This window comes from Salmo salar, chromosome ssa09, assembly GCF_905237065.1.
Source record: "Salmo salar chromosome ssa09, Ssal_v3.1, whole genome shotgun sequence".
NCBI lineage: Eukaryota > Metazoa > Chordata > Actinopteri > Salmoniformes > Salmonidae > Salmo > Salmo salar.
The window spans coordinates 113,379,827-113,407,799 of record NC_059450.1 but is presented as its reverse complement, the minus strand read 5'-3'; the positions used below and the strand labels follow the sequence as shown (position 1 = coordinate 113,407,799).

The 27,973-nt window shown below is 43.2% G+C and overlaps 1 protein-coding gene across 7 annotated transcripts in view; it reads right to left on the bottom strand.

Annotated features, from left to right (window-relative positions):
• LOC106612426 (rho guanine nucleotide exchange factor 12) overlaps positions 1-27,470 on the bottom strand; it is an 88,605-nt gene extending 61,135 nt beyond the window's left edge. For 6 of the 7 annotated variants that reach the window (XM_045724340.1, XM_045724345.1, XM_045724342.1 and 3 more), the window contains exons 1-2: positions 26,138-27,469; positions 25,742-25,882 (exon numbers count right to left, since the gene is read on the bottom strand). In XM_045724340.1, coding sequence (XP_045580296.1) covers positions 25,742-25,773 — 32 coding nt within the window. In that variant the 5' untranslated portion in view covers positions 25,774-25,882; positions 26,138-27,469. Of the gene's footprint in view, positions 1-25,741; positions 25,883-26,137 lie in introns of all 7 variants that reach the window. The other variant, XM_045724341.1, reaches the window with a different exon arrangement.
• Between the last annotated feature and the right edge of the window lie 503 nt (positions 27,471-27,973).

Below are 27,973 nucleotides of genomic sequence, written 5' to 3'. Positions count from 1 at the left end.
CTGGCGCCTTCTGAGAGCCTATGGGAGCGTTAGAAAATGTCACATCATGCCAGAGATCCCCTGTTTTTGTTAGAGATGATCAATAAGGCCATGAAATGGTCAGAGAGAGCGCTTCCTGTTTGGACTGCCAAATGAGTTCTGTTATACTCACAGACACCATTCAAACAGTTTTAGAAACTTTAGGGTGTTTTCTATCCAAATCAAACAATTATATGCATATTGTAGTTACTGTGCAGGAGTAGTAACCAGATTAAAATCGGGGACGTTATTTATCCGGCCGTGCAAATACTGCCCCCTATCCCCAACAGGTTAACTGACTTGCCTAGTTAAAATGTCACACACACATCAAAAACCTTTGTTGACATTTACGTATGTCCCCATTACCAGTAAAACATAATCAAAGGCCTATTTCTGTCACTTACCTGCTGTGCTGTTTTGTTGTTCATTTGTTCACTTGTTTCATTCTCAACCAGGATTTCTATGGACCGTTTGGGTCTTTGCTATGGAACGCCGTTTGGGTCTTTGCGTGTCAAAAAAGAAAACAACGACCAGTGGATAACACTATTTGACCTGTCAAATAAGCTTGTTGACCAATCAGGACCTGAATGACTTCACATCACATAATAATTTAACGCGCTCATAGTTACAGAGTTACCAACAAGATAGAACTGCCAAAGGGGGCGGAGTTGCAATCTACTGCAGAGATAGCCTGCAGAGATCTGTCTTACTATCCAGGTCTGTTCCCAAACAATTCGAGATTCTACTTTTAAAAATCCACCTTTCCAGAAACAAGTGTCTCACCGTTGCCACTTGCTATAGACCACCTTCTGCCCCCAGCTGTGCCCTGGACACCATATCTGAATTGATTGCCCACCATATATCTTCAGATCTCGTGCTGTTAGGTGACCCAAACTGGGATATGCTTAACACCCCAGCCATCCCACAATCTCACCCAAATGATCAATGAACCTACCAGGTACAACCCCAAATCCGTAAACACGGGCACCCTCAGATATCATCCTAACCAACCTGCCCTCCAAATACACCTCTGCTGTCTTCAACCAAGATCTCAGCGATCACTGCCTGAGTCCGTAATGGGTCTGTGGTCAAACGTCCACCCCTCATCACTGTCAAACGCTCCCTAAAACACTTCAGCGAGCAGGCCTTTCTAAAATCGACCTGGCCCGGGAATCCTGGAAGGATATTGACCTCATTCCGTCAGTAGAGGATGCCTGGTTATTCTTTTAAAGTGCTTTCCTCACCATCTTAAATAAGCATGCCCCATTCAAAATAAAAAATGACCCAGGAACAGATATAGCCCTTGGTTCACTCCAGACCTGACTGCCTTGACCAGCACAAAAACATCCAGTGGCGTACTGCATTAGCATCGAATAGCCCACACGATGTGCAACTTTCTCAAACACAAATTTGCATCCTGTAGCACAAACTCAAAAAAGTCCATGGAGAATAAGAGCATCTCCTCCCAGCTGCCCACTGCACTGAGGCTAGGAAACACTATCACCACCGATAAATTGAGAATTTCAATAAGCATTTTTCTACGGCTGGCCAAGCATTTTTCTACGGCTGGCCATGCTTTCCACCTGGCTACCCCTACCCCGGTCAACAGCCCTGCGACCCCCCACAGCAACTTGCCCAAGCCTCCCTAATTTCTCCTTCACCCAAATCCAGATAGCTGATGTTCTGAAAGAGCTGCAAAATCTGGACCCCTACAAATCAGCCGGGCTAGACAATCTGGACCCCCTCTTTCTAAAATTATCTGCCAAAATTGTTGCAACCCCTATTACTAGCCTGTTCAACCTCTTTCGTATCGTCTCCTTTAGATTGGAAAGCTGCCGTGGTCATCCCCCTCTTCAAAGGGGGAGACACTCTAGACCCAAACTGCTACAGACCTATATCTACCCTTACCCTGCCTTTAAGGTCTTCGAAAGCCAAGTTAACAAACAGATCACCGACCAATTCGAATCCCAACGTACCTTCTCCGCTATTCAATCTGGTTTCCGAGCTGGTCATGGGTGCACCTCAGCCACGCTCAAGGTCCTAAACGATATCATAACCGCCATCGATAGAGACAATACTGTGCAACTGTATTCATCGACCTGGCCAAGGCTTTCGACTGTCAATCACCACATTCTTATTTGCAGACTCAACAGCCTTGGTTTCTCAAATGACTGCCTCGCCTGGTTCACCAACTACTTCTCAGACAGAGTTCAGTGTGTCAAATCGGAGGGCCTGTTGTCCGGACCTCTGGCAGTCTCTATGGGGGTGCCACAGGGTTCAAACCTCGGGCCGACTCTTTTCTCTGTATACATCAATGATGTCGCTCTTGCTGCTGGTGATTCTCTGATCCATCTCTACGCAGACGACACCATTCTGTATACTTCTGGCCCCTCTTTGGACACTGTGTTAACTAACCTCCAGACGAGCTTCAATGCCATAGAACTCTCATTCCGTGGCCTCCAACTGCTCTTAAATGCAAGTAAAACTAAATGCATGCTCTTCAACCAATCGCTGCCCGCACCTGCCCGCCCATCTAGCATCACTACTCTAGACGGTTCTGACTTAGAATATGTGGACAACTACAAATACCTAGGTGTCTGGTTAGACTGTAAACTCTCCTTCCAGACTCACATTAAGCATCTCCAATCCAAAATTAAATCTAGAATCAGCTTCCTATTTTGCAAAAAAGCATCCTTCACTAATGCTGCCAAACATACCCTCGTAAAACTGACTATCCTACCGATCCTCGACTTCGATGGCATTTACAAAATAGCCTCTAACACTCTTCTCAGCAAACTGGATGTAGTCTATCACAGTGCCATCCGTTTTGTCACCAAAGCCCCATATACTACCCACCACTGCGACCTGTATGCTCTCGTTGGCTGGCCCTCGCTTCATACTCGTCGCCAAACCCACTGGCTCCAGGTCATCTTTAAGTCTTTGCTAGGTAAAGCCCCGCCTTATCTCAGCTCACTGGTCACCATAGCAGCACCCACCCGTAGCACTTGCTCCAGCAGGTATATTTCACTGGTCACCCCCAAAGCCAACTCCTCCTTTGGCCGCCTTTCCTTCCAGTTCTCTGCTGCCAATGACTGGAACGAACTGCAAACAACAACAATTTTTTTTTTAAATCACTGAAGCTGGAGACTCATATCTCCCTCACTATTATTAAGCACCAGCTGTCAGAGCAGCTCACAGATCACTGCACATAGCCGATCCATAATTTAGCCCAAACAACTACCTCTTCCCCAACTGTATTTATTTATTTTGCTCCTTTGCACCCCATTATTTCTATTTCTACTTTGCACTTTCTTCAACTACAAATCTACCATTCCAGTGTTTTACTTGCTATATTGTATTTACTTTGCCACCATGGCCTTTTTTTTGCCTTTACCTCCCTTATCTCACCTCATTTGCTCACATTGTATATAGCCTTATTTTTCTACTATATTATTGACTGTATGTTTGTTTATTCCATGTGTAACTCTGTGTTGTTGTTTGTGTTGCACTGCTTTGCTTCATCTTGACCAGGTCGCAGTTGTAAATGAGAACTTGTTCTCAACTAGCCTACCTGGTTAAAACATTTGAAATAAAAGTTACTACACATTGATTACACTCACTTGTATTTCATGTCACAACGATACGTATGCTATGATGCTGGTAAAGTTGTCTCACGCACCTACAGTGCTGGTCATAATAAAAAGCTAGCTCATGGATGCAAACTATGTTCTTCCTCAAAAACATAGCGAAACGACAATCTGTTTCAGTAGCTATAGTTAGCTAGCTAACTACATAGCTAGGTGTCATCTAGCCACAATAGTAGACTTTGCGATTAGCCTTCAAAATAAAAGTACTATTTTTATAAATTTGCATCACTGTCAACAACATACTGAAATTCTGAAGGCAAACCGCAAATTCCACTATCGTGCCAAATCCTTATTGTGGCTAGCTTCACAACACATAACCAAGTCCGGTCGAGCCTCAGTAGCCAGATGAAGGTAGCTGGCTGCTTATAACATTAGCTTTGGGCAAAAGGGTTAAGTAGCTGGCTAGCTATTTATTTTCATGAACTAAAGTTCAATTTCAATAGGCGAACAACAACACTTACAGGGAATCCTAAATTATTGCTAAGAATAATGAAAATGACTGCAGTTTCTACTGGTCATTGTTTTCAGGCTGGTTGTATTGGTGCTAGCTAGATACCAAGCTAAAGATATCTACCCCAGAAGTTGCGGTCGAACAAATTATGCTTTATTACCAACGCGGTATTGTAACCACATCGTTCGTGGCAGGTGTTTGCAGACTTTTTGTACAGCTTTGACAGTGCTACTGTATCTTTTTTGACACACAAAGACCCAAACGGCATTCCATAGTATGTATGTCTTGAAGCTAATAGCAGTGACGCTATTACTGTGTAACTCCAGTAGGGCAACATCTGGAAAAATAGCGCACTTGGTAGTGTGTACCGGTGCTCGACCAGTCGGCGAAAGCCAACATCACCCACAACAGAGAACGGTTGATTGTCAAGGGCAATGAATTCCATTATCTTGGCTTTAATGGATTTCGCTGAAATGTTCTTACTCTTTCAAATGACTGCTCGACTTGTTGACTGCTCGAGCCACACAGCAGACATTTTGGGCTAGGTTAGGAATGCTGTGTTGCACGTGTAGCGCAAAATTTTATGTGCCGTCATTATGGCATGTACCTACGTTATATAGGTATGCACGTCAGCTTTGACATCGGTTTTGCACATCGGTGTTAAACTAGACATCGATTCCGATATATCGTTCACCCCTACATAAAACAAATATTTTCACAAATATAAACACTAGGCATATAGGCAATGCCTACACTCTGTTGTATACCATTGCTTCTTGAGTAAATCTGAGCTGGGGAAAAGAAACATAGGCTATGCACATGTAATCAAAATTCTCATCTTAACTGGCACATTTCAAACCATACTTTTGTGAGGCGCAGCCGGGAACAAGTTCTGAACAATGGCGAGGTGGATCCTCCATAATTTAAATTTGGGAACATTGTTGAATCACAGTAGATTACAATGGCGATGTACAGAGAGTTTTGGATAAAACATGTTGCCACTGCTCAATGAGAATAGCCTATGCAGAGTCAAATCAAATCGTATTAGTCACATGTGCCGAATACAACAGTGAAATGCTTACTTACGAGCCCCTAACCAACAATGCAGTTAAAAAAAAATACGGATAAGAATTAGAAATGACAAGTAATTAAAGAGCAGCAGTAAAATAACAACAGCGAGACTATATACAGGGAGGTACCGGTACAGAGTCTATGTGCGGGGGCACTAGTTAGTTGAGGTAATATGTAATTAAAGTGACGATGCATACATGATAACAGAGAGTAGCAGTGGTGTAAAGGAGGGGCAATGCAAATAGTCAGGGTAGCCATTTGATTAGATGTTCAGGAGTCTTATTCCTTGGGAGTAGAAGCTGTTTAGAAGCCTCTTGGACCTAGACTTGGCGCTCCGGTACCGCTTGCCGTGCAGTAGCAGAGAGAACAGTTTATGACTCGGGTGTCTGGATTCTTTGACAATTCTTTGGGCCTTCCCCTGACACCGCCTAGTATAGAAGTCCTCGATGGCAGGAAGCTTGGCCCCAGTGATGTACTGGGGTGTTCGCACTACCCTCTGTAGTGCCTTGCGGTCGGAGGCTGTGCAGTTGCCGTAGCAGGCAGTGATGCAACCAGTCAGGATGCTCTCGATGGTGCAGCTGTAGAACCATTTGAGGATCTGAGGACCCATGCCAAATCTTTTCAGTCTCCTGAGTGGGAATAGGCTTTGTCGTGCCCTCTTCACAACTGTCTTGAGGGGCTTGGACCATGTAGGTTTGTTGTTGATGTGGACATCAACGAACTTGAAGCTCTCAACCTGCTCCACTACAGCCCCGTCAATGAGAATGAGGGCGTGCTCGGTCCTCTTTTTCCTGTAGTCCACAATCATCTACTTTGTCTTGATCTTGTTGAGGGAGAGGTTGTTGTCCTGGCACCATGTAGCTTGTTGTTGTTGGCCAATCACAAGTCATCAAAGCAGCACTACAGACAGAGCCTCCGTGTGGCAAAGCAAGTTAGGACATTATCTAAACAATGGAAAAGGGGATTAAAATTATGGAATTAAAAGCGCAATATGCACAACCGATATAGACGTCTTCAGCGCGGGCAAAAAAAAACAATTCTGCATACCGCCAGCTATAAAATCCCGGCAACCCCACCCCACCCCACTTCCCGCAGCTTTGCACAGGATGCTGCTTCCCTCACTCTGATCGGACCCGGTCTGGGGCCAACCAGGTCTATACGAAACTGGTCTAGTTGTCTGTTAGGAACATGTCTCTATATTTAAAAAAATATTTATGCATATCGGGTCCAGGTAGAAAAGCCCCAGGTCCATTTCGGAACAGGTCCGTGAAGACCTCTACTTGAGAGACCCAATATAACAATCCCTCTCACAACCGACAATGGCAGGAACATCATAAATGCTGTCACAGAAGCTGGACTTGGGCTAGGACTGGGCGGTATACCATATTTTATGATATACCGGTATTTATGCACAGACCTGTTTGGGTTTTCACTTTACCTTCTATATCAGTATTTGAATGTTTGGTTTGTTAAATGTGATACGCAATGTGTAACGTCCATCTTTATAGTTTACTTGGCTACTTGAGTCATCTCTCTCCATGCAGCTTTCCACACAGACCTAGACCGCCCCGTTACACAAGGAACGCATTTGTTGTTCCTCAACCACTAGACACTTGCGTTCAGTCTGCATGGTCAATACAGCACATGCAACAATGTTGATGACAACGATGCTGTTTTCACTTTGCTTCTTAATATAAATCCACTAGCATTCTATAATTACACTACTAGTTTGTGTTTCTTAAATCTGCAAACAGCTAATTTGTCTTTTCTTAGTATGTTGGGCCCAAATCTTGTTCACCGCTAATGGTTAGCCGCTAATGCTAAATCGCTAGCTAGCTAATAAATGTACTGAGTCGGAGCAACGGTAATTAGCTATACAGCCTGATAATACCAGTGATGGTGTAGCTCTAAATCAGCATGTTGTTTGTGCAATAGTAATTTCTAAATCAAAGAGGAATACAAAAAATAACAACGTAGTTACATGAAGTAGCTAAGAGAAGACATTCAATATAGCTAAAGATTATACTGTACCCTAGGAATATTTATCAACACGTTGGTTCCTACCCTGTCACAATAACTCCTCCCTGGTATTTTCATTCGTTGTCTTATCAAACACTGTATTCAAAAGTGCCCACTATTATATTCTAACTATAGAATTAGAACAATCATTCTATTTGCATGAGTCCAACAGTTCACCATGTGTTTTGCTCTAAAATCGCAATTGCAACATTTGGTTACAAATAAGGCCTAGATTGTTCGCCCATATCACGCAGCCCTACGTGGCAGTGTGGAAATGACCTGAAATGGAGTGCAGGTAATGCACAAATGTATGAAAATTAGTTTAGGTTTAAGTTGAATTGAACAGTATATAACAAATCAGAATGGAGAAAGACCCATTGAAATAAATTGTGTGTGTTGCCACCCTAGGGTGACGCACTACTCATAAAGCAAATGTAGAACTTAAAAAAATAAATTAAAAAAAGTCAAATCCCACCAGAGATAGATAGATATATATAAATACTGTGACATGATATATTGGCCATTTCGCCCAGCCCTAACTTGGGGCACAAATATGGTGCTTTTTAATGGTGTCTTTTGCCAAATGAACTACAGAAACAGTTGGCATTTCGTTTTCCCGCTGTGCCGTAACCAAAGAGAGACCCCAAAACCGCAATATGTACCGAACTGTGGGTTTGGTGAACCGTTACTACTGGGTGCCTGACAAACAACTAGGACTTAGCAGCACAAGGGTAGCTGCAATACAGACCTATGGCTACTTTTCCATCCAGGCCAAAGTGTAGGCTAAAACTTCAGCTGTAATTGTAAGGAAGGTTCCAGCAGCCCTGAAAACAGAGTGTAGTAGCGCACAGACAGGTGTTGTAGTGAAAGAGGGCACTTCCTTCTGTTCTGACAAACTTGCTGATCTGAGAGCTGTGAATGGATGATCTCAGGGCTGCTGGCCCAAGGGGCAGGGAGAGAAGTGACTCATGTTTGGCTCTGCAATGAGGGAGAGAGAGACAAACATCATGTGTTCTCTATCTCGTTGCAGACTACACACTACAATCACAGTCCTTCACTGTGGTCACAACTATGACATCACCTTTCTTCCCACTGACTGGGGAGAAGTTCTCCCGCAAACACACACGGCTTATGTTTGAAAAATTCTGGTCGATAATGGAATGTCTAATTGATCAGACAGGTGACAAAATGATATTCTATATGGTTGATATAGGTTACATACGATACATGTTACGTGTCAAACTCATTCCACAGAGGGCCGAGTGTGAGTTTTTGCTTCTCCCTTGCAGTTGATTGATTAAGGTCACTAATTAGTAAACAACTCCCCTCACCTGGTTGTCTAGGTCTTAATTGAAAGAAGCAAAAACAAAAACCTGCAGACACTACACCCTTCATAGAATGAGTTTGACACCCCTAAAATGGCTTATTTTAGGGGTGTCAAACTCATTCTATGAAGGGTGTATTGTCTGCAGGTTTTTTTTAGACAACCAGGTGAGGGGAGTTGTTTACTAATTAGTGACCTAGAATCAATGTGACCTACGGGCATTTAGGCCAAAGCAATTGGTTGACTTGTGATGTCAGAGAGGAGTCACAGTGCAACTTTCCAAGAAATATAGTGCTATATAATAGGCTGCAACTGGTCCTGCAGGGCTAAAAGATATGATGTGCTACAAGATCCAGTGCTTCAGTGAATAGGTCAAGAGGAGTCACGATACAAACGAAAAGTGCCAGTCAAGTGTCTTTGGACGACGTGACCATTGTCTTCTGCCTGTAAGATCCCATGTTGATTACCGATAGAGGTAAGTAAGTAAAGAAAGCCAGTGGATCGACTACTATTCAGGGTAGGGGAGGTAGGGTAGCCTAGTGGTTAGAGCGTTGGACTAGCAATCGAAAGGTTGCAAGTTCAAATCCCCGAGCTGACAAGGTACAAATATGTCGCTCTGCCCCTGAACAAGGCAGTTAACCCACTGTTCCTAGGCTGTCATTGAAAATAAGAATTTGTTCTTAACTGACCTGCCTTGTTAAATAAAGGTAAAAAATAAATAAAAAATAGGCCACAGGTCAAAGCTGGGTGAAAGCTAAGGCACAACCCCTTTCATGACATCAAAGGGAGCTCCCACAGCCTGAGGGGGAAGGAACCCTTTCTGCCCCAATAAACCAATCAGGATTTCTGACAGGGCTTGGGGACAGACATTTCTTCACCATAGACTGTCTGGAGCTAACCTTAAATATTTGCATAAGATGTTAAGTGTTAAAGAAAAATTCCCCGCTAGACACTATACAGGGTGACTTTCCAGTCTCCCTACATAGTTCTGATTAATGAGAGGTGTTTCAGACATAATTATGCACTATAGCGGTATTTCAGAATTTTCATGCCGGAAGAGTTCAAGCAATGACGTCATTGGTTGATTGAGCCTGCAGTCTGATCTAAAAATGGAGTCATGTTTTGTAGCAATTATTGTGGCTCCCGAGTGGCGCAGCGGTCTAAGGCACTGCATCTCAGCGCTAGAGGCGTCACTACAGACCCTGGTTAGTTTCCAGGCTGTATCACAACTGCCCGTGATTGGGAGTCCCATAGGGCGGCGCACAATTGGCCCAGCGTCGTCCGGGTTAGGGTTTGGCCGGTGTAGGCCGTCATTGTAAATAAGAATTTGTTCTTAACTGACTTGCCTAGTTAAATAAAGGTTAAATAAATAAAATGTTAAAAATGGTGTTGTTTCGCAGATTGCACAATCACGCTAGCAGCGAGTAAATGTGTCTGTACTTGTTCAATAAAGCCATTGCACTCTCAACAGCCTAACTACCAGGACATTGCAGGATATCTAGGTGGACAAATTTTTGGCTTTATAAAGACTAGAGCCTTGCGGGAGCCCTACTTCCTTGTGAGTTGTCTCGCTGAAATGTTCTTACTCTTTCAAATGACTGCTCGACTTGTTGACTGCTCGAGCCACACAGCAGACATTGTAGGCTAGGTTAGGAATGCTGTGTTGCACGTGTAGCGCAAAATTTTACGTGCAGTTAATATGTCATATAGGTATGCACGGTAGCTTTGACATCGGTTTTTAACATCGGCTTTAAACTAGACATTGGCCGATACTGATATGTTTACCGATATATTGCGCATCCCTAGTAGCTGGTATTGACTTAACTAGCTAATCCATTGTGATTTAATTTCCATGAAACAGCTGCCTGGGTTAGCTGCCGAGTTTGGTGTCTTTAGCCAGCTAGTTAGCTATGTTGTGCTAGCTAGCGAATATGCTTACTTTAGCTAGATAAACATTTAACTATGGACTGGCACTGGCGGTATGGGACTATGTGTAGGAATTATATTGTTTCTTTGTCATCTTGCTAGGTAGTCATCTAGCTGTGGCCATCTGGCTAATATCAACAAGGGCTTCTACAAAATAGCAACATTAGCGCAGATAGCTTGGAATCTAGACCATAAGCATTGCCAAACAACGCTACTGCCATCTTCTGGCTTGGAGTATTTTAAGGCTAACGACTTCCAAGGTCTTTGCTGTGAGAATACAAAATAGTGACTGCAGACACCGTTCAGAGGTGGCAAATACTGTCACCAGGCAAACATTTGACAAACCTACCAGTGTGTTTGAGCTTTAACTGGCAAGACTGCTTCCTTGGCATTAGTTAGTTTTTGATTTGCTGTATTTTGAGCATCCAAGTCAGGAAACGAGTCTTCCACTGAAGTAAGACATGCAATGTTCTGTCTATGAAGCTTTCATTTAAAATGAAAGTTCCTAAACCCTTCAGGTAAAAACAGAGAGCTGACAGTCCTAAGTAGCCAAAACAACAATTATATGCCGAGTCCTGAGGGAGTACAATGCTTTGAGTGGGCCTACTTCTTCTTGGTCTCTGAAACCACAGCACAGACATGTGAAGACTTGACACATTGGCAACGCTGCCTTTCCTCCATATCCTTCTCTCCATTGTTGAGATCCTGTCTTTTGTGAAGTGAAAGTAATGTTGGGCCCTGCAGCACTTCTTTGCAAATAAGAGATTGCAATGTGTCCACTACCATCAGCATCAAAGTGAGATGTGTGTTGGTGGTGGACCCCCACCCCTGGGCTCCTACCCTACCCCCTTTCCACCACCAGCCCTGGGGTATTGCCTGGATTTATCTGAATCTCCCAGTCTCTCTCGCTCTGCTGGCCCAACAACTCCCAACGACCCACTGCTGAGAAAATACTAGGCTACATGATTACAGAAAAATACTTGGAGCAGATGGTATACTATTTTCTCCAGTCCTTACTTTCATTTGTTCCACTAACTTGATGGATAAAGCGGTTGTTTTTCCAGTACAGTAGGCACTAGGTAGCAGCAGCATTTATTTTTCCTGTAGCCTATGAGCTCCACTAGCCTAACTCTAAGAAAGTGATCTAACTGAAGGGATGGGCTGCGATTAAAATATTGGGTTCTGACTTGAAGAGAATGACTCACCGGTGTCTGAGAAAATATAATTCCATTAGGCGGCTTTTGAGTTACCAAGTACGTCTTTAGGGACTGTCTAAGAAAAGGCTGGCACTAACACCACCAGCATAATGCACTTAATATTACCCATCAGAATGCCCAGAGAAGTACCAGATTGAACTTCACTTAACTAAAGAGGATAACTCTAGAAAGTTAACACAATCAACATTTCACTCTGCTGTCGGAATTGTGATCGAATCCACACAATATTGGCCACTTTCAATGTAACATACCGTAAACAAAACGAAGTACGCAATATATTTTCTTGTAGGCAGAGAGCATTGGAGTAGGATTCTATTGCATTGACAGACATGAATCAGGCCCATACTCTACACAAACGAACAACAAAATCAAAGCTGCTATTGTCCTTTATGCAAATAGACATTGCCATATATGGATCTGTGCCATTCACTTTGAACTGGACTGTCACCAATAGGCAGAGCGTAATTTGTAATAATAAAATGGTATGGGAATAATAATGCATTTTATTTTGTAAAGTGGTTTCTTGCATCAAACAACATTTTCAATCATCTCCTTGTCTGAAACACAAGTGGATAAACAGGTTAATGTCAAGCACTGCATGTATTTTTGTATTTTTTTAAGTCCCATGGAAAGTGCTTTTGGAAAGTATTCAGACCCCTTGAGTTTATCCACATTGTTACGATACAGAAAATGGATAAAAAAATATATATTTATCCTCAGTAATCTACACAAAATACCCCATAATGACAAAGCAAACACAGGTTTTTAGAAATTGTTGCAACCGTATTAGACACAGTGAAATACCTTATTTACATAAGTATTCAGACCCTTCGCTATGAGACTCAAAATTGAGCTCAGGTGCATCCGGTTTCCATTGATCATCCTTGATGTTTCTACAACTTGATGATTGGAGTCCACCTGTGGTATATCCAATTGATTGGACATGATTTGGAAAAGCACACACCTGTCTATATAAGTTCCCACAGTTGACAGTGCATGACAGAGAAAAAAACATTGTCATGTCCGTATACCCCCGAGACAGGATTGTGTCGAGGCACAGATCTGGGGAAGGGTAAAACATTTCTGAAGCATTGAATGTCCCCGAGAACACAGTGGTCTCCACCATTCTTAAATGGAAGAAGTTTGGAAACACCAAGACTCTTCCTAGAGCTGGCCGCCCAGCCAAACTGAGCAATCGGGGGAGAAGGGCCTTGGTCAGGGAGGTGACCAAGAACCCGATGGTCACTCTGATAGAGCTCCACAGTTCCTCTGTGGAGATGGGAGAACCTTCCAGAAGGACAACCATCTCTGCAGCACAGCAAAGACGAACGGAGCAAAGCACAGAGAGATCCTTGATGAAAACCTGCTCCAGAGCGCTCAGGACCTCAGACTGTGGCAAGGTTCACCTTCCAACAGGACAAGGACCCTAAGCACACAGCCAAGACAACGCAGGAGTGGCTTCGGGACAAGTCTCAATGTCCTTGAGTGGCCCAGCCAGAGCCCGGACTTGAACCCGATCTCTGGAGAGACCTGAAAATAGTTGTGCAGCAACGCTCCCCATCCAACCTGACAAAGCTTGAGAGGATCTGCAGAGAATAATGGGAGAAACTCCCCAAATACAGGTGTGACAAGCTTGTAGCGAATTACCCAAGAAGACTCATGGCTGTAATAGCTGCCAAATGTGTTTCAACTAAGTACCGAGTGAAGGGTCTGAATACTTATGTAAATTTGATATTTCAGTGTTTTATTTTTTGCTTTGTCATTATGGGATAATGTTTGTAGATTGATGAGGGAAAAAAAATATTTAATAAACTTTAGAATAAGGCTGTAACCTAACAATGTGGAAAAAGTCAAGGGATCTGAATACTTTCCGAAGGCACTGTAGGTCTACACTGAACACCACACATTGGCTGCTACTGTAGGCTGAATAATAGAACAGCTATTTCCATGTTAAAATGTTATGGGATGCATTTTCTCCATTGTTTTTATTATGGTAGGCCACTCTAGTAGGCCTACATTATGATTTAATAGCCACAGTAGTCTACTTGCCCACTTAACTAACTTAAGGCAGGTACAGCCTTAGTGTTCACAGTAAACACATACCAGAAATTGCACAGATCTTTTGACACCGTTCAAGTTTGCACTCAGCAGACCTGAAATTTGCTCAGTGCTTGAACATTGATTGCATTTATTTCATTCCTCAACATTACAGTAATCTTTTGTCATGTATTTCATCCCTCTAGAGCTGCTGGGGCTGGGAGTTTGCAGTGGTAGGAAAACTGGTGTGTGCCTGCCAAAGTGACAGCAAGGTGTGAGGAAAGCCCTCCATTTACACCCCAGTGAGAGACTAAGTTGATCTACAATGACCCTCCAAGGCAATTAAACCCACAGGAAATCAGGTGCCCAACCCAACGTTAGGGAAGGGCAGTGAGAGAGCAGAATGTATTATTATGACTTTAAATAAAAAAAACTGGCTGGAATATGATTTTTAATTAAACTCAAGAAACAGATTCATTATGAGGTTTTTAGAAACCCTGAAAACCATGACAGAGGAAGAGGATTAGGAAACAACGGAGTCAAAGAACGATGTAGGGGTTGAGAGTGAACAAGTGGGACCTCTGGGACGGCCATGTTGCGTCACTGGCCATCGACATAACAATCCATCAGGAGAATGAAAGGCCCATGAGGGTGAGACGGCACACGCCAGAAGTGTCTGTCCAGTAATTCCATCGGACTCAGCACCTATTCCAGGGGTAATAAGGGTATCCAGCCACAATATCTAGGCTACCTTGCTAAAGCACTGCATACAGTGCATTCGGAAGATATTCAGACTACAGACCGCATTTTGTTACGTTACTGCCCAATTCTAAAATTGATTAAATAAAAACTATTCCTCAATCTACACACAATACCCCATAATGACAAAGTATACCAGGTTTTTAGACATTTTTTCACATAAAAATACCTTATTTACATAAGTATTCAGACCCTTTGCTATGAGACTCGAAATTGAGCTCAGGTGCATCCTGTTTCCATTGATCATCCTTGAGATGTTTATACAACTTGGAATCCACCTGTGGTAAATTCAATTGATTGGACATGATCTATACAAGGTCCCACAGTTGACAGTGCATGTCAGACCAAAAACCAAGCCATTAGGTCGAAGGAATTGTCCGTAGAGCTCCGAGACAAGATTGGGTTGTGGCAAAAATCTGGGGAAGGGTACCAAAACATTTCTTCAGCATTGAAGGTCCCAAAGAACACAGTGGCCTCCATCATTCTTAAATGGAAGAAGTTTGGAAACACCAAGACTTTTCCTAGAGCTGGCCCCCCGGCCAAATTGAGCAATTGGGGGAGAAGGGCTTTGGTCAGTTGGTGACCAAGAACCCGATGGTCACTCTGATAGAGTGCCAGAGTTCCTCTGTGGAGACGGGAAAACCTTCCAGAAGGACAACCATCTCTGCAGCACTCTACCAATCAGGCCTTTATGGTAGAGTGACCAGACGGAAGCCACTCCTCAGTAAAAGGCACATGACAGCCCGCTTGGAGTTTGCCAAAGGCACCTAAAGGACTATCAGACCATGAGAAACAAGATCCTCTAGTCTGATGAAATCAAGATTAAACTCTTTGGCCTGAATGCAAAGCGTCACGTCTGGAGGAAACCTGGCACCATCCCTACAATGAAGCATGGTGGTGGCAGCATCATGCTGTTGGGATGTTTTTCAGCGGTAGGGACTGAGAGACTAGTCAGGATCGATGAACGGAGCAAAGTACAGAGAGATTCTTGATGAAAACCTGCTCCAGAGCGCTCAGGACCTCAGACTGGGGGGCGAAGGCTCACCTTCCAACAGTACAACAACCCTAAGCACACAGCCAAGACAATGCAGGCGTGGCTTCGGGACAAGTCTCTAAATGTCCTTGAGTGGCCCAGCAAGAGCCCGGACTTGAACCCGACCGAACATCTCTGGAGATCTGAAAATAGCTGTGCAGCGACGCTCCCCATCTGCAGAGAAGAATGGGATTAACTTCCCAAATACAGGTGTGCTAAGCTTCTAGCGTCATACCCAAGAAGACTCGAGGCTGTAATCACTGCCAAAGGTGCTTCAACAAAGTACTGAGAAAAAGGGGCTGAATACTTATGTAAAATATGATCTGTTTTTTTTTTAAATAAATTTGCAAAAATGTCTAAAAACCTGTTTTTGCTTTGTCGTTATGTGGTATTGTGTGTAGGTTGATGAGGGGGGGAAACAATTTAATAATAAGGCTGTAACGTAACAAAATGTCGAAATGCATTGTAGCTTAAAGCAAACCTCGATTTACCCGAAATCAGTTGCTTAACAAGGTTTTTTTGCTTCAGATGTTCTGGCCTGTAATGTGCAAGCGTGTGCTAATAGTAATGATGTGGGTTTTTTTTTTTCTTTTTCTTTGATAGTTATATATCGTGATATTATTTTGGACGATATATATCGATACTTTGACTTTAAGAGACCTTTTTTTTGCTAAGTAACATTACCAAGCTCTAAATCGTCTGTACCTGTGCCAAAACTACGGTATTTTTCAACCTAAAGCTTGTTCTCCGTCTTCTTTTAAAATAGTTAGCCAACATGTTTCCAGCACTTTCATTTCCATGACTGATCAAAACGTATTATTATGTCTCTATTGTCTCTCTGCAGCAGACATATAGTGAGCAAAATGTTTTGAAAAACAAAATCGCAGTATCGAATCGCAATACACATCGTACCGGCATCTAAGAATTGTGATAATATTGTATCGTGAGGTTCTTGGCAATTCCCAGCTCTAGTAGTAGTACCAGTGACATACTGATTTAATATTGATATTTTCCTCTGCATGAAGCTGGAGTCTTCACTGCACATCACGAGACCTCCCTTTTTACTGTGTCCCCTGCATGGTCAGTTCACACCTGCTAAAAAGAGCTTACTCTGCATGAATATGGACCAATCAGTGGAGAGCACCACAGGCTGCAGAAAAGCCTAATGGCAGGCAACAGCTGCACATTTGCTATTCACAAAACAAACATTTCGGGCCTGAGCACTAGGCCTATGAGCACTAGGCCTAATTCTAACTCAGAAACCCCTTAATAATCTATAATTTATTCATTGTTTTCAAAGGGAGCAATGTACACATGTTTTGTCGTAATTGTTTAGGCTTACACCGTTCAAAAATAAACCTGACGGAGCGCACATTACGCAGACATCTACTCACAGGGTCTCATATTGTGTGTCCTAGGCCTTCAACAGCCAGGTAGAACAACAGACCACCCCAGCCTCCCGTCCACTGCCAGACAAGCAGACCTATTGGAGAGGGCCGGGAGGGAGTGTGGTCCCACCAGTCCCGGCCATGGCCGTTGATGTCCCCTTGTGTGGCTGTAATGCCACCCTTGCGGCCAAAGTGGCCGTTGTGCCCTTACGTTGAATATAATAAATTATAATGTCCTTATCCCGGCTGCCAACAGCTGTTCCGAAGCACCTCTCACTCACATGGCTCTCTCATAGATATGTGCAGCTATACGTTCTGCCTTATTAGCTAGCAAATAGATCCAAGTTGGCTAAATTGGAAAAGGATTAGTTGGCTAGTCACTAGTACGTGGGCTTGTGCTTGAAAGATTTTTTTATGCGACCTGTGTTAATTAAGCAATAAGGCCCGAGGGGATGTGGTCCCCCCTTTGCTGCTATAAACAGCCTCCAATCTTCTGGGAAGGCTTTCCACTAGATGTTGGAACATTGCTGCAGGGACTTGCTTCCATTCAGCCACAAGAGCATTAGTAAAGTCGGGCACTGATGTTGGGCGATTAGGCCTGGCTCGCAGCCGGCGTTCCAATTCTTCCTAAAGGTGTTTGATGGGGTTGAGGTCAGGGCTCTGTGCAGGCCAGTCAAGTTCTTCCACAACAATCTCGACAAACCATTTCTGTATGGACCTCGCTCTCGCTTTGTGCACGGGGGCATTGTCATGCTGAAACAGGAAAGGGACAAAACTGTTGCCACAAAGTTGGAAGCACAGAATCTAGAATGTCATTGTATGCAGTAGCGTTAACCTGTTAGGGCTAGGGGGCAGTATTTACACGGCCGGATAAAAAACGTACCCGATTTAATCTGGTTATTACTACTGCCCAGTAACTAGAATATGCATATAATTATTGGCTTTGGATAGAAAACACCCTAAAGTTTCTAAAACTGTTTGAATGGTGTCTGTGAGTATAACAGAACTCATATGGCAAGCAAAAACCTGAGAAGATTCTGTACAGGAAGTGCCCTCTCTGACCATTCCTTGAGCTTCTTGGCTTTGTTTATTGAAAACTGAGGATCTTTGCTGTAACGTGACACTTCCTACGGCTCCCATAGGCTCTCAGAACCCGGGAAAAAGCTGAATGATGTAATTCCAGCCCCTGACTGAAAAACATTATCGCCTTTGGTAAGTGGTCGATCAGAGGACCATCAGACTGAGGCTCGTGCATGAGGGGATCCTATGTTTTTATTTTCTCTCTCTTTGAATGTAAACACGCTTTCCCGGTCGGAATATTATCGCTTTTTTACGAGAAAAATGGCATAAAAATTGATTTTAAACAGCGGTTGACATGCTTCGAAGTATGGTACTCTGCTGACATAATCTAATGTTTTGCTTTCGTTGTAAAGCCTTTTTGAAATCGGACAGTGTGGTTAGATTAACGAGAGTCTTGTCTTTAAAATGGTGTAAAATAGTCATATGTTTGAGAAATTGAAGTAATAGCATTTCTAAGGTATTTGAATAACGCGCCACGGGATTCCACTGGCTGTTACGTAGGTGAAATCGTCCCACTGGCCCTAGAGAAGTTAAGATTTGTCGTCACAGGTACTAAGGGGCCTAGCACGAACCATGAAAAACAGCCCCACACCGTTATTCCTCCTCCACCAAACTTTACAGTTGGCACTATGTATTCTGGCAGGTAGCATTCTCCCCGCATCCACCAAACCCAGATTAATCCGTCGGACTGTCAGATGGTGACGTGTGATTCATCACGCCAAGCTTTACACCACTCCAGCCGACGCTTATCATTACGCATGGTGAAGTTCCAGACGATTAGTTCTCTTGCTGACGTTGCTTCCAGAGGCAGTTTGGAACTCGTAGTGAGTGTTGCAACCGAGGGCAGACAATTTTTACACGCCATGTGCTTCAGCACACGGTGGTCCCATTCTGTGAGCTTGTGTGGCCTACCACTTCGAGGCTGAGCCGTTGTTGCTCCTAGATGTTTCCACTTCACAATTACAGCACTTGATGGAAAGGTGGCATCTTATGACGGTGCCATGCTGAAAGTCACTGAGCTCTTCAGTAAGGCCATTCTACTGCCAGTGTTTGCCTGTGGAGTTTGCATTGTCATGTACTCGATTTCATAAACCTGTCAGCAACGGGTGTGGCTGAAATAGCCAAATCTACTAATTTGAAGGGGTGTATACATACATACATACATACATACATACATACATACATACATACATACATTTGTATATATAGTGTGTAGGTTATTAAAAGTCTAACGTTTGGCTAGATTTTCTGGTGCCTCACTAATGTCAGCATCGGTGTGGACATGAGAGGCTGTAGCCAATACGCATAGGCTATCACCTATACTTTGACATGTAGGATAATTATTTACATAAAAAAAAATTAACAGAATACCTAGTGTCTTTCAAATCAATTTAAAATTGTCCATTTTGGTTAATAGCTTTGGTGCCCTGGCAGATGGCCTTGGTGCCCTGGCAGACTGGGCAGCTCTTGAGGGCCAAATGGCCTTTCCCCTAAAATCACAAAATTCCAGGCCTGGATCCCACTGACAGGCATTGTTTATCAGCGATGTCACCACTTCCCGGGAGGGCCTCAGGGGTATGGGAAAAAACGTGGAGATCAGCAAAAAAACTCTATGACAAAGAGCTAACTGCCCACACTGACAACACAGTCCCAAGCTGCGCAATGCATACAACTAAAGCCGGCGGACACTACACGTTTTAACCTGATCTACGTGCTCCTGATCAGCTCCCGGCACATTTCTCCAAATGATAGGAAATCGGAGCAAACCCAGAGTAACATGTAATGTCGTAGCCCATAAAGTGTAAGCACCTACCTGGTTTGCGGTTGATTGCTCCAATGGGCTCCCGGGGGCACTTACGTTGTCCCGATAATTTGCAAACATTTTGAATATATTCTGCCTCAAAGTCAGCCATTATCGCCAAGTATGAGCAGTGCTCAAAGCAAATGCAAAGCATATCCCACCATCAGCCAATCAAAACTATAAAAAAAGGTTCTCATCAACTACCTCACAAGTTCATCACAACAATGGCACCAAAGGTATGGCATACCCTCACATACCCCCTCAATTTGAGCCCTTCACTGACAGATATTTAAGGAGTGCGCGGTGAATGAAGGAGTTGGCCAACAAAATCTGCTAATAATAGCCTATAATTTTGTCTGTCAAACAAGTAGGCCTACCTAGGGCTGTTGCGGTGACCGTATTACCGCCACACCAGCAGTCATGGCCGTAGTAAAATTCCACGTGAGTCACGCTGATCTCCTCTGATGCACTCAGGACATGCGTTGGTAGTAACCAACTCGCTAACAACCATCAGGTCCTAATGGCCTGGTAATCAGGGCTCTATTGTTCCTCTAACCACTCTCACATCAATGCAAATGCAATCAAAAATCATATTAAAACACTTATCAAAACTGTAGCATGCTTTTAAAACTCACTGTGATTGATAAATAAATAAATTGGTTCAACAACAGGTTGAAATTGAGTGGAAAACAGTCGTTGTGGATGTTGTTTCAAAGCCTAACAATGAAATGGACAGCGCTTTCTAAGGTGATGATTCATTCAAAACATCCATATGCATATTAGAGCTTATGCATAAACCTAAATATGAGCCCAACCCTGATTCTGCCTCCTCAACCCTCCTCTCCTCCCTTTCTGCATCCTTTGACTCTCTATGTCCCCTATCCTCCCGGCCGGCTCGGTCTTCCCCTCCTGCTCCGTGGCTTGACGACTCATTGCGAGCTCACAGAACAGGGCTCCGGGCAGCCGAGCGGAAATGGAGGAAAACTAGCCTCCCTGCGGACCTGGCATCTTTTCACTCCCTCCTCTCCACATTTCTTCCTCTGTTTCTGCTGCTAAAGCCACTTTCTACCACTCTAAATTCCAAGCATCTGCCTCTAACCCTAGGAAGCTCTTTGCCACCTTCTCCTCCCTCCTGAATCCTCCTCCCCCCCTCCTCTTCCCTCTCTGCGGACGACTTTGTCAACCATTTTGAAAAGGTTGACGACATCCGATCCTCGTTTGTTAAGTCAAACGACACCGCTGGTCCTGCTCACATTGCCCTACCCTATGCTTTGACCTCTTTCTCCCCTCTCCCTCCAGATGAAATCTTGTGTCTTGTGACGGCCGGCCACCCAACAACCTGCCCGCTTGACCCTATCCCCTCCTCTCTTCTCCAGACCATTTCCGGAGACCTTCTCCCTTACCTCACTCATCAACTCATCCTTGACCGCTGGCTTCGTCCCTTCCGTCTTCAAGAGAGAGAGAGAGTTGCACCCCTTCTCAAAAAACCTACACTCGATCCCTCCGATGTCAACAACTACAGACCAGTATCCCTTCTTTCTTTCCTCTCCAAAACTCTTGAGCGTGCCGTCCTTGGCCAGCTCTCTCAGAATGACCTTCTTGATCCAAATCAGTCAGGTTTCAAGACTGGTCATTCAACTGAGACTGCTCTTCTCTGTGTCACAGAGGCTCTCCGCACTGCTAAAGCTAACTCTCTCTCCTCTGCTCTCATCCTTCTAGACCTATCTGCTGCCTTTGATACTGTGAACCATCAGATCCTCCTCTCCACCCTCTCCGAGTTGGGCATCTCCGGTGCGGCTCACTCTTGGATTGCGTCCTACCTGACAGGTCGCTCCTACCAGGTGGCATGGCGAGAATCCGTCTCCGCACCACGTGCTCTCACCACTGGTGTCCCCCAGGGCTCAGTTCTAGGCCCTCTCCTATTCTCGCTATACACCAAGTCACTTGTCTCTGTCATATCCTCACATGGTCTCTCCTATCATTGCTACGCAGACGACACACAATTAATCTTCTCATTTCCCCCTTCTGATAACCAGGTGGCGAATCGCATCTCTGCATGTCTGGCAGACATATCAGTGTGGATGACGGATCACCACCTCAAGCTGAACCTCGGCAAGACGGAGCTGCTCTTCCTCCCGGGGAAGGACTGCCTGTTCCATGATCTCGCCATCACGGTTGACAACTCCATTGTGTCCTCCTCCCAGAGTGCTAAGAGCCTTGGCGTGACCCTGGACAACACCCTGTCGTTCTCCGCTAACATCAAGGCGGTGACCCGATCCTGTAGGTTCATGCTCTACAACATTCGCAGAGTACGACCCTGCATCACACAGGAAGCGGCGCAGGTCCTAATCCAGGCACTTGTCATCTCCCGTCTGGATCACTGCAATTCGCTGTTGGCGGGGCTCCCTGCCTGTGCCATCAAACCCCTACAACTCATCCAGAATGCCGCAGCCCGTCTGGTGTTCAACCTTCCCAAGTTCTCTCACGTCACCCCGCTCCTCCGCACACTCCACTGGCTTCCAGTTGAAGCTCGCATCTGCTACAAGACCATGGTGCTTGCCTACGGAGCTGTGAGGGGAACGGCACCTCCGTACCTTCAGGCTCTGATCAGTCCCTACACCCAAAGAAGGGCACTGCGTTCATCCACCTCAGACCTGCTCGCCTCCCTACCTCTGCGGAAGCACAGTTCCCGCTCAGCCCAGTCAAAACTGTTCGCTGCTCTGGCACCCCAATAGTGGAACAAGCTCCCTCACGACGCCAGGACAGCGGAGTCAATCACCCCCTTCCGGAGACACCTGAAACCCCACCTCTTTAAGGAATACCTGGGATAGGATTAAGTAATCCTTCTAACCCCCCCCAAAAAGATAGATGTACTATTGTAAAGTGGTTGTTCCACTGGATATCATAAGGTGAATGCACCAATTTGTAAGTCGCTCTGGATAAGAGTGTCTGCTAAAAGACGTAAATGTAAAATAAAAAAAAATCTCTATTAAAAATAATCATTGTATATACAATACATAGCCTAACACATATTGCGCACGGCAGAAAAACATTTTCAAAAACGGACTTAAGATGTCTGGTACATAATTAATCTAGCCTACAACTCCAAAATGACACAAATTCTAGTAATCACCTTTGAGTGTGGACTGTATTATTATGCAACCAAATGGACTGGTTACATTATGCTACGCTCCAAACTTTCTATCCATGAGTCTGGGAGAGGCGATGCTGTTGGTTTAATGATTGTAAGCAGGCCTGCTTTCAGAGTTAACCTACAATTACGGTGAATTAGTATTCAATTTTGAATAGCCTAGTGATTGGGAATTTTTTATATTTTAATAAATAGACTGACAATCTTTAGCTACAGAATCTCTCACCACCATGCGTTTCCATCTCTTCCCGGAATATCACCTGACGTGCAGTGAGAGGGTGCACGCTCCTCACACAGTGGTTGATGCATGGAGTGAAATAAGCGGAATGAGTAGCCTACCTGGCATGATTGAAAAAACAAACAGGCCGGAAAGCGGCCTCTGACAAGTATTTTTCCCCCCTGTCCATTTCATAATGGGCCTTTCGAAATTCATAACTAATTTTACATATTAGTAAAGACAAGATTAAATTGAGAATAGTCTGATGGATGAAAATATGATCACTTGATGAGAAAACAACGTGTACAGCCTTTTTTTTTGTGGCTTTCTCAACTCATCAATTGCCTATAGTCACATCACGCAGCCCATACACTGTATGTTTTGATTTCTAAGACATTCTAAAAAGGTTTGTATCACTTACAACTAAAGTTGCAAAATAACTAAATCTAGCATATAGGACCAGTTTCAAATGATCAATTTTATGCTCAATATAGCCACTCCATGTGTGCACTCCCTCTCATTTTATAGTAGATTCTTCTTACTATAAAATCATATAAAATAATGGCAAGGGATTTATAAGCATATCTTGTCTGCTAAATGAACAAGCCTACAGCTTATGGCATGGCACATAGCATACAGTAAGCCAAGTAACTCATATTCTGCTCTTCTGAAATACATTTTCTTCATATTATAATGTTTCTTTAAACCTGACTAAAATAAATAATGGATTTAATGTGATGGTGTATATTAAATTGATTCATTAGACTTTTTTTTCTTCTTTTAAATGTAGGTGTTCCAAAGGCACGCATTAGCGGCCTGGAGATGTGATTATGTTAATTAACGGTCAGTTACTGTGAGACTGGCAGTATTTTGCATGACAATAACCGACTGACCCAATGTCATGACCGCCACTCTTACTTCTTAAGAAACAGGTTAACACAAAGCCCTCATTGATAGTAAAGTCAAATTAAAATGAAGCCTACTTTCAGCACCCATGCACTGTCCATCTCCGCTTGATTATGCCCCAGCTGCCACTTCAACATAATGGAAGTTATGTAAATTACTCAAAATCTGGCTTATTGTGAGGTCAACAACTCTGCCCATGATTAAGCTATTTATCAATGAAACGGTGTTTATTCAAATCAATTACAGCAGTAGCAAGCTTTCAAACTGAACATCAGTAATCCACGTGCACAGATGTTGCGTTCCTTGTATGTACATTGAAATGCCTCCTCAGTTGCTATGATGATTTCCTTACTAGGCCTACACATGCGCAAACATAGCCCGATTCTGGCCCAATTGTCCAATCATACAGTCACGGAGGTGCCGCCAGGTCTATACTATACCGATTACTAGGTCACTACCATTTGGCTTGACTGAATCGTTAAATGTGAGAGGTTCTCCAACAGTTAGAGTCAGGAGAGTGCGCAAAAATCGTGTAGTGTATTTTTGCCTTTAGACAAGGCAAAGCATAAACAAAATGCAGCTCACAGAGAGAGAAGAGTGCTGCACCATAACGCCTGCCATTAAACACCAATGTAGTTGCATTGCATTGGTTGTATTATATTTACTAGGCTATAGGCCTAGTTTGACCAAGTAGCATCCTATTTGTTCAAACACCCCATAAGACTACTCATGTTGGAAATGTCATTTCTCTATTTTGGATAAGATGAATGAAACAGATCCAGTACAGGCTAGCCTACTTTCTGGATTTCTGGTCTGTTGATTTCCTTCCTTGCAGGAAAGTGGACTTCAGATGCAGAGGACAAAACTGCACCATTTCTTCATTTGGTTGTCCGGCCTCTTTAGCTCTACACACACTATTGACATGATTGTGGCTGATGCATTTACACAGCTCAAATTCCATTTTCACTCTTTGATAGTGCAACAACAACCTGCTCAAGACCTTTTTGTATATTATGTGGTTGTTGGTGTCAAAATCATGGTAAATGGTCAGAGGTCTTGCCAGTACCAAAAAGGGCAATTTCTGTGGTGCGACAAAGTGGAGAGTTCAGCACAGCACTGGGTTGAGAAAATATATGGGGGTTATTGTGCTATTTAAGAACATACCGCAATGAAAAGTAAAGCCCTGCCTACTGGTTTATCATTTTGAAATGAGTTGTTGGAATACATATTAAGTAACATTCAGTAATAATGCACATTACTTACATACAGCTTAGGCTATACCATATGGGAGATAGTAAAAGCTTTTAGCTGACTCCAGAAACTGTAACAATTAACATAACATGAGAAGAATAGTCACTTGCATGCAGCCGGTGGAAAATTTTCAGTGGGCATACCAATCCTTGCTGGCTTTAACAAGACTTGAGAACAAACATGTATATTTGCAGTTTTAGCAGGCAAAGCAAATTACAGTCACACTTGCATATACTTTAAGTTTGGGTGGTCCCGGGAATCGAACCCACTGCCCTAGCGTTACAAGAACCATGCTCTCTACCAACTGAGCTACAAAGGACCACACGTCGCCTATACTATCTGATAAACCAAAATGTGCATAAGTACAGGAGCCAAAAGGCATGCTGTCTTCAATGACATTGTGATGTGGAGTGTTTACTAAATGCTTGGAAAAAGTCGTACTTACCTATCAGTGATACTGGACTGTGTGTCGCTCATTGGGCTTCCGTTTCTAGATTTGCTTTGATTTATATCCAATTATCATTTTCCAAAGTATGATAAAGAGTCTCTTTGAAGTCCTTCCCTAACATCCGTCTGTGTTGAGATGCTTGAAAAAGGTGATGACATAAAAAATAAACATTGAGAGCTGAATCCCCAAATAACAATGTTATGAAAACACCTTAAAATTGTCGGCGATAGACTCCCAGTGAAAAATAATGTATGGGTATGTCCTAATAATGAATTCAAAACATCAAATGAATAGTTTTGCAATCATTTGCAGCGAAATGCTACGTATTCAGACAAGCTACTGACAATAATGAAACTTTCGCTGCTGTAACCCTTTCTTGAGATAAATTAGTACCTCTAATCACTCCTCGTCTTACGTCGTGCAGCTCTCCACCTTTTCGCAGAAGACACCGGGGTCAGGGATGTTCCTATTGACAATGTGTTCCGTTGGAAAATATTGATACAGGCTCCACTTTCACTCGGTCTGCATCTATCTCCATGTACGAATCCTTTGACGTCAATCAAAATGGTTCGCATCACACTTATTTTCTAAATGTAAAACCCTATAGGAAATACAACCAGTTATCCTGGCCTGGTGTAATAATAGTCAGCCTGTCTTTTTTGAAAGATGTTGAAAATCGAGTCAGTCCCATTTGGTGTTCCCAGACTCCAGATTTGCCTTTATCCGCGGACGAGCAGCCCCTCGTGACCATGAGAATTTCTAAAAACTGACGACAAGTCTGAGTTGAAACCCGTGTTGTGAATTAGTTAACTAGTTAGTAATTATTGCATCAACATAACAAACTAGGTAATATTCTTAGCTTGATTAGCTAGCTATAGCAAATGCATTCGTTTTTTTTCAGCTAGCGATTGCACTATTTAGCTTGCTAGCCAATGTGCCCCTCTAAATTTGAAGCTAGCCAGACTATAACGTTAGCTAGCGGTTAGTTAACTCCAGGGAGTGGAAATGGGACGCCTTTTCCCCCAGTAGACTGGAAACGTGTCCGATTAGATACGTTTCCCTTAAGTGTTAAGATTGATAGCTAGCAACGAAACAAAATAAATCAATGAAATTCAGCGGACTGAATGCATTAGCAGCTACAGTAGCTTGCTGCAGAGTCTCGGCTAACAACGGTGGCTAACTACTATACAGCTATATCTAGCGACGAAAACAGAGGCGAAAACAGAGGAACTCTTTCACTAACTACAAAACTTTGCTTCGTGTGCTCCGACAATCCTGGATGTCATTCACAAAAACGAAATCACAAAAACACGCTTCCCAACAAATATAAACTGTGCCCCATCGAATATGAAGTCCATACGAGCTAAGGAAACGTTTCTTGTCAATCTCATTCGGGGTTGCAAACATCCACAAAACTTAACGGAGCGCATTTTTCCATTGACTCCATGTTTCCAGAATTTAGACAATTTGAGTTGTTTCTCTGCAGAATTCCGTTGGATGTATACGGTATGCTAACAAGGATATAGCTAGCTAGCAAACGAATTCTCTCATTCACAAAAAAAAAACACCGAGTCGGTTATCACTTTAGAGGAATGTGATTATTAGAACGTGTTTCCAGATATGTTATTGAGGAGAAAATAAATGACTTTCTACAATTTTCCAACATTTCAGGATAACTACGCCCTGACCAACAGCTCCCAATTTGCGTCTGTCTACTTCCGCCGGGAGAAAAATAAAAATATAATTGCCAGACTTTCATAAATAATAATAATAATACATTCGTCTTATTCATTGTGGTGTCTGATTGGATGTCCTTGGCAGATGGGATAAATAAATAAAAACCTGGCCAGACTTTTAATAAATAATAACATTAATAACAATAATATATTCCTATTTTGCCTTGTTCATTATGGTGTCACAAATATATATTATAATGTAGGCCAAATGTATTTTGAACTTAAAATGTAGATAGATTTTCTGTAAAACCTAACATTATCATTGTTTTTATTGGCCTAATGATTATCACATTGATAGTCTACAACATCATCATATATTCCCCTCATTGTGTCTTATTTATTTGTTCCTGTGTTATACCACCTCTAAAACTTGAAAACATCTGACACTCCAAAATCAAAGTTTGTCAGATGTTTTCAGTTCTCAGAAAGTGGTCTAATGTCAAGAGGAGTCTATGTTTCATGTTAACTGTTGTATGCCTCCAACCCAAATGAA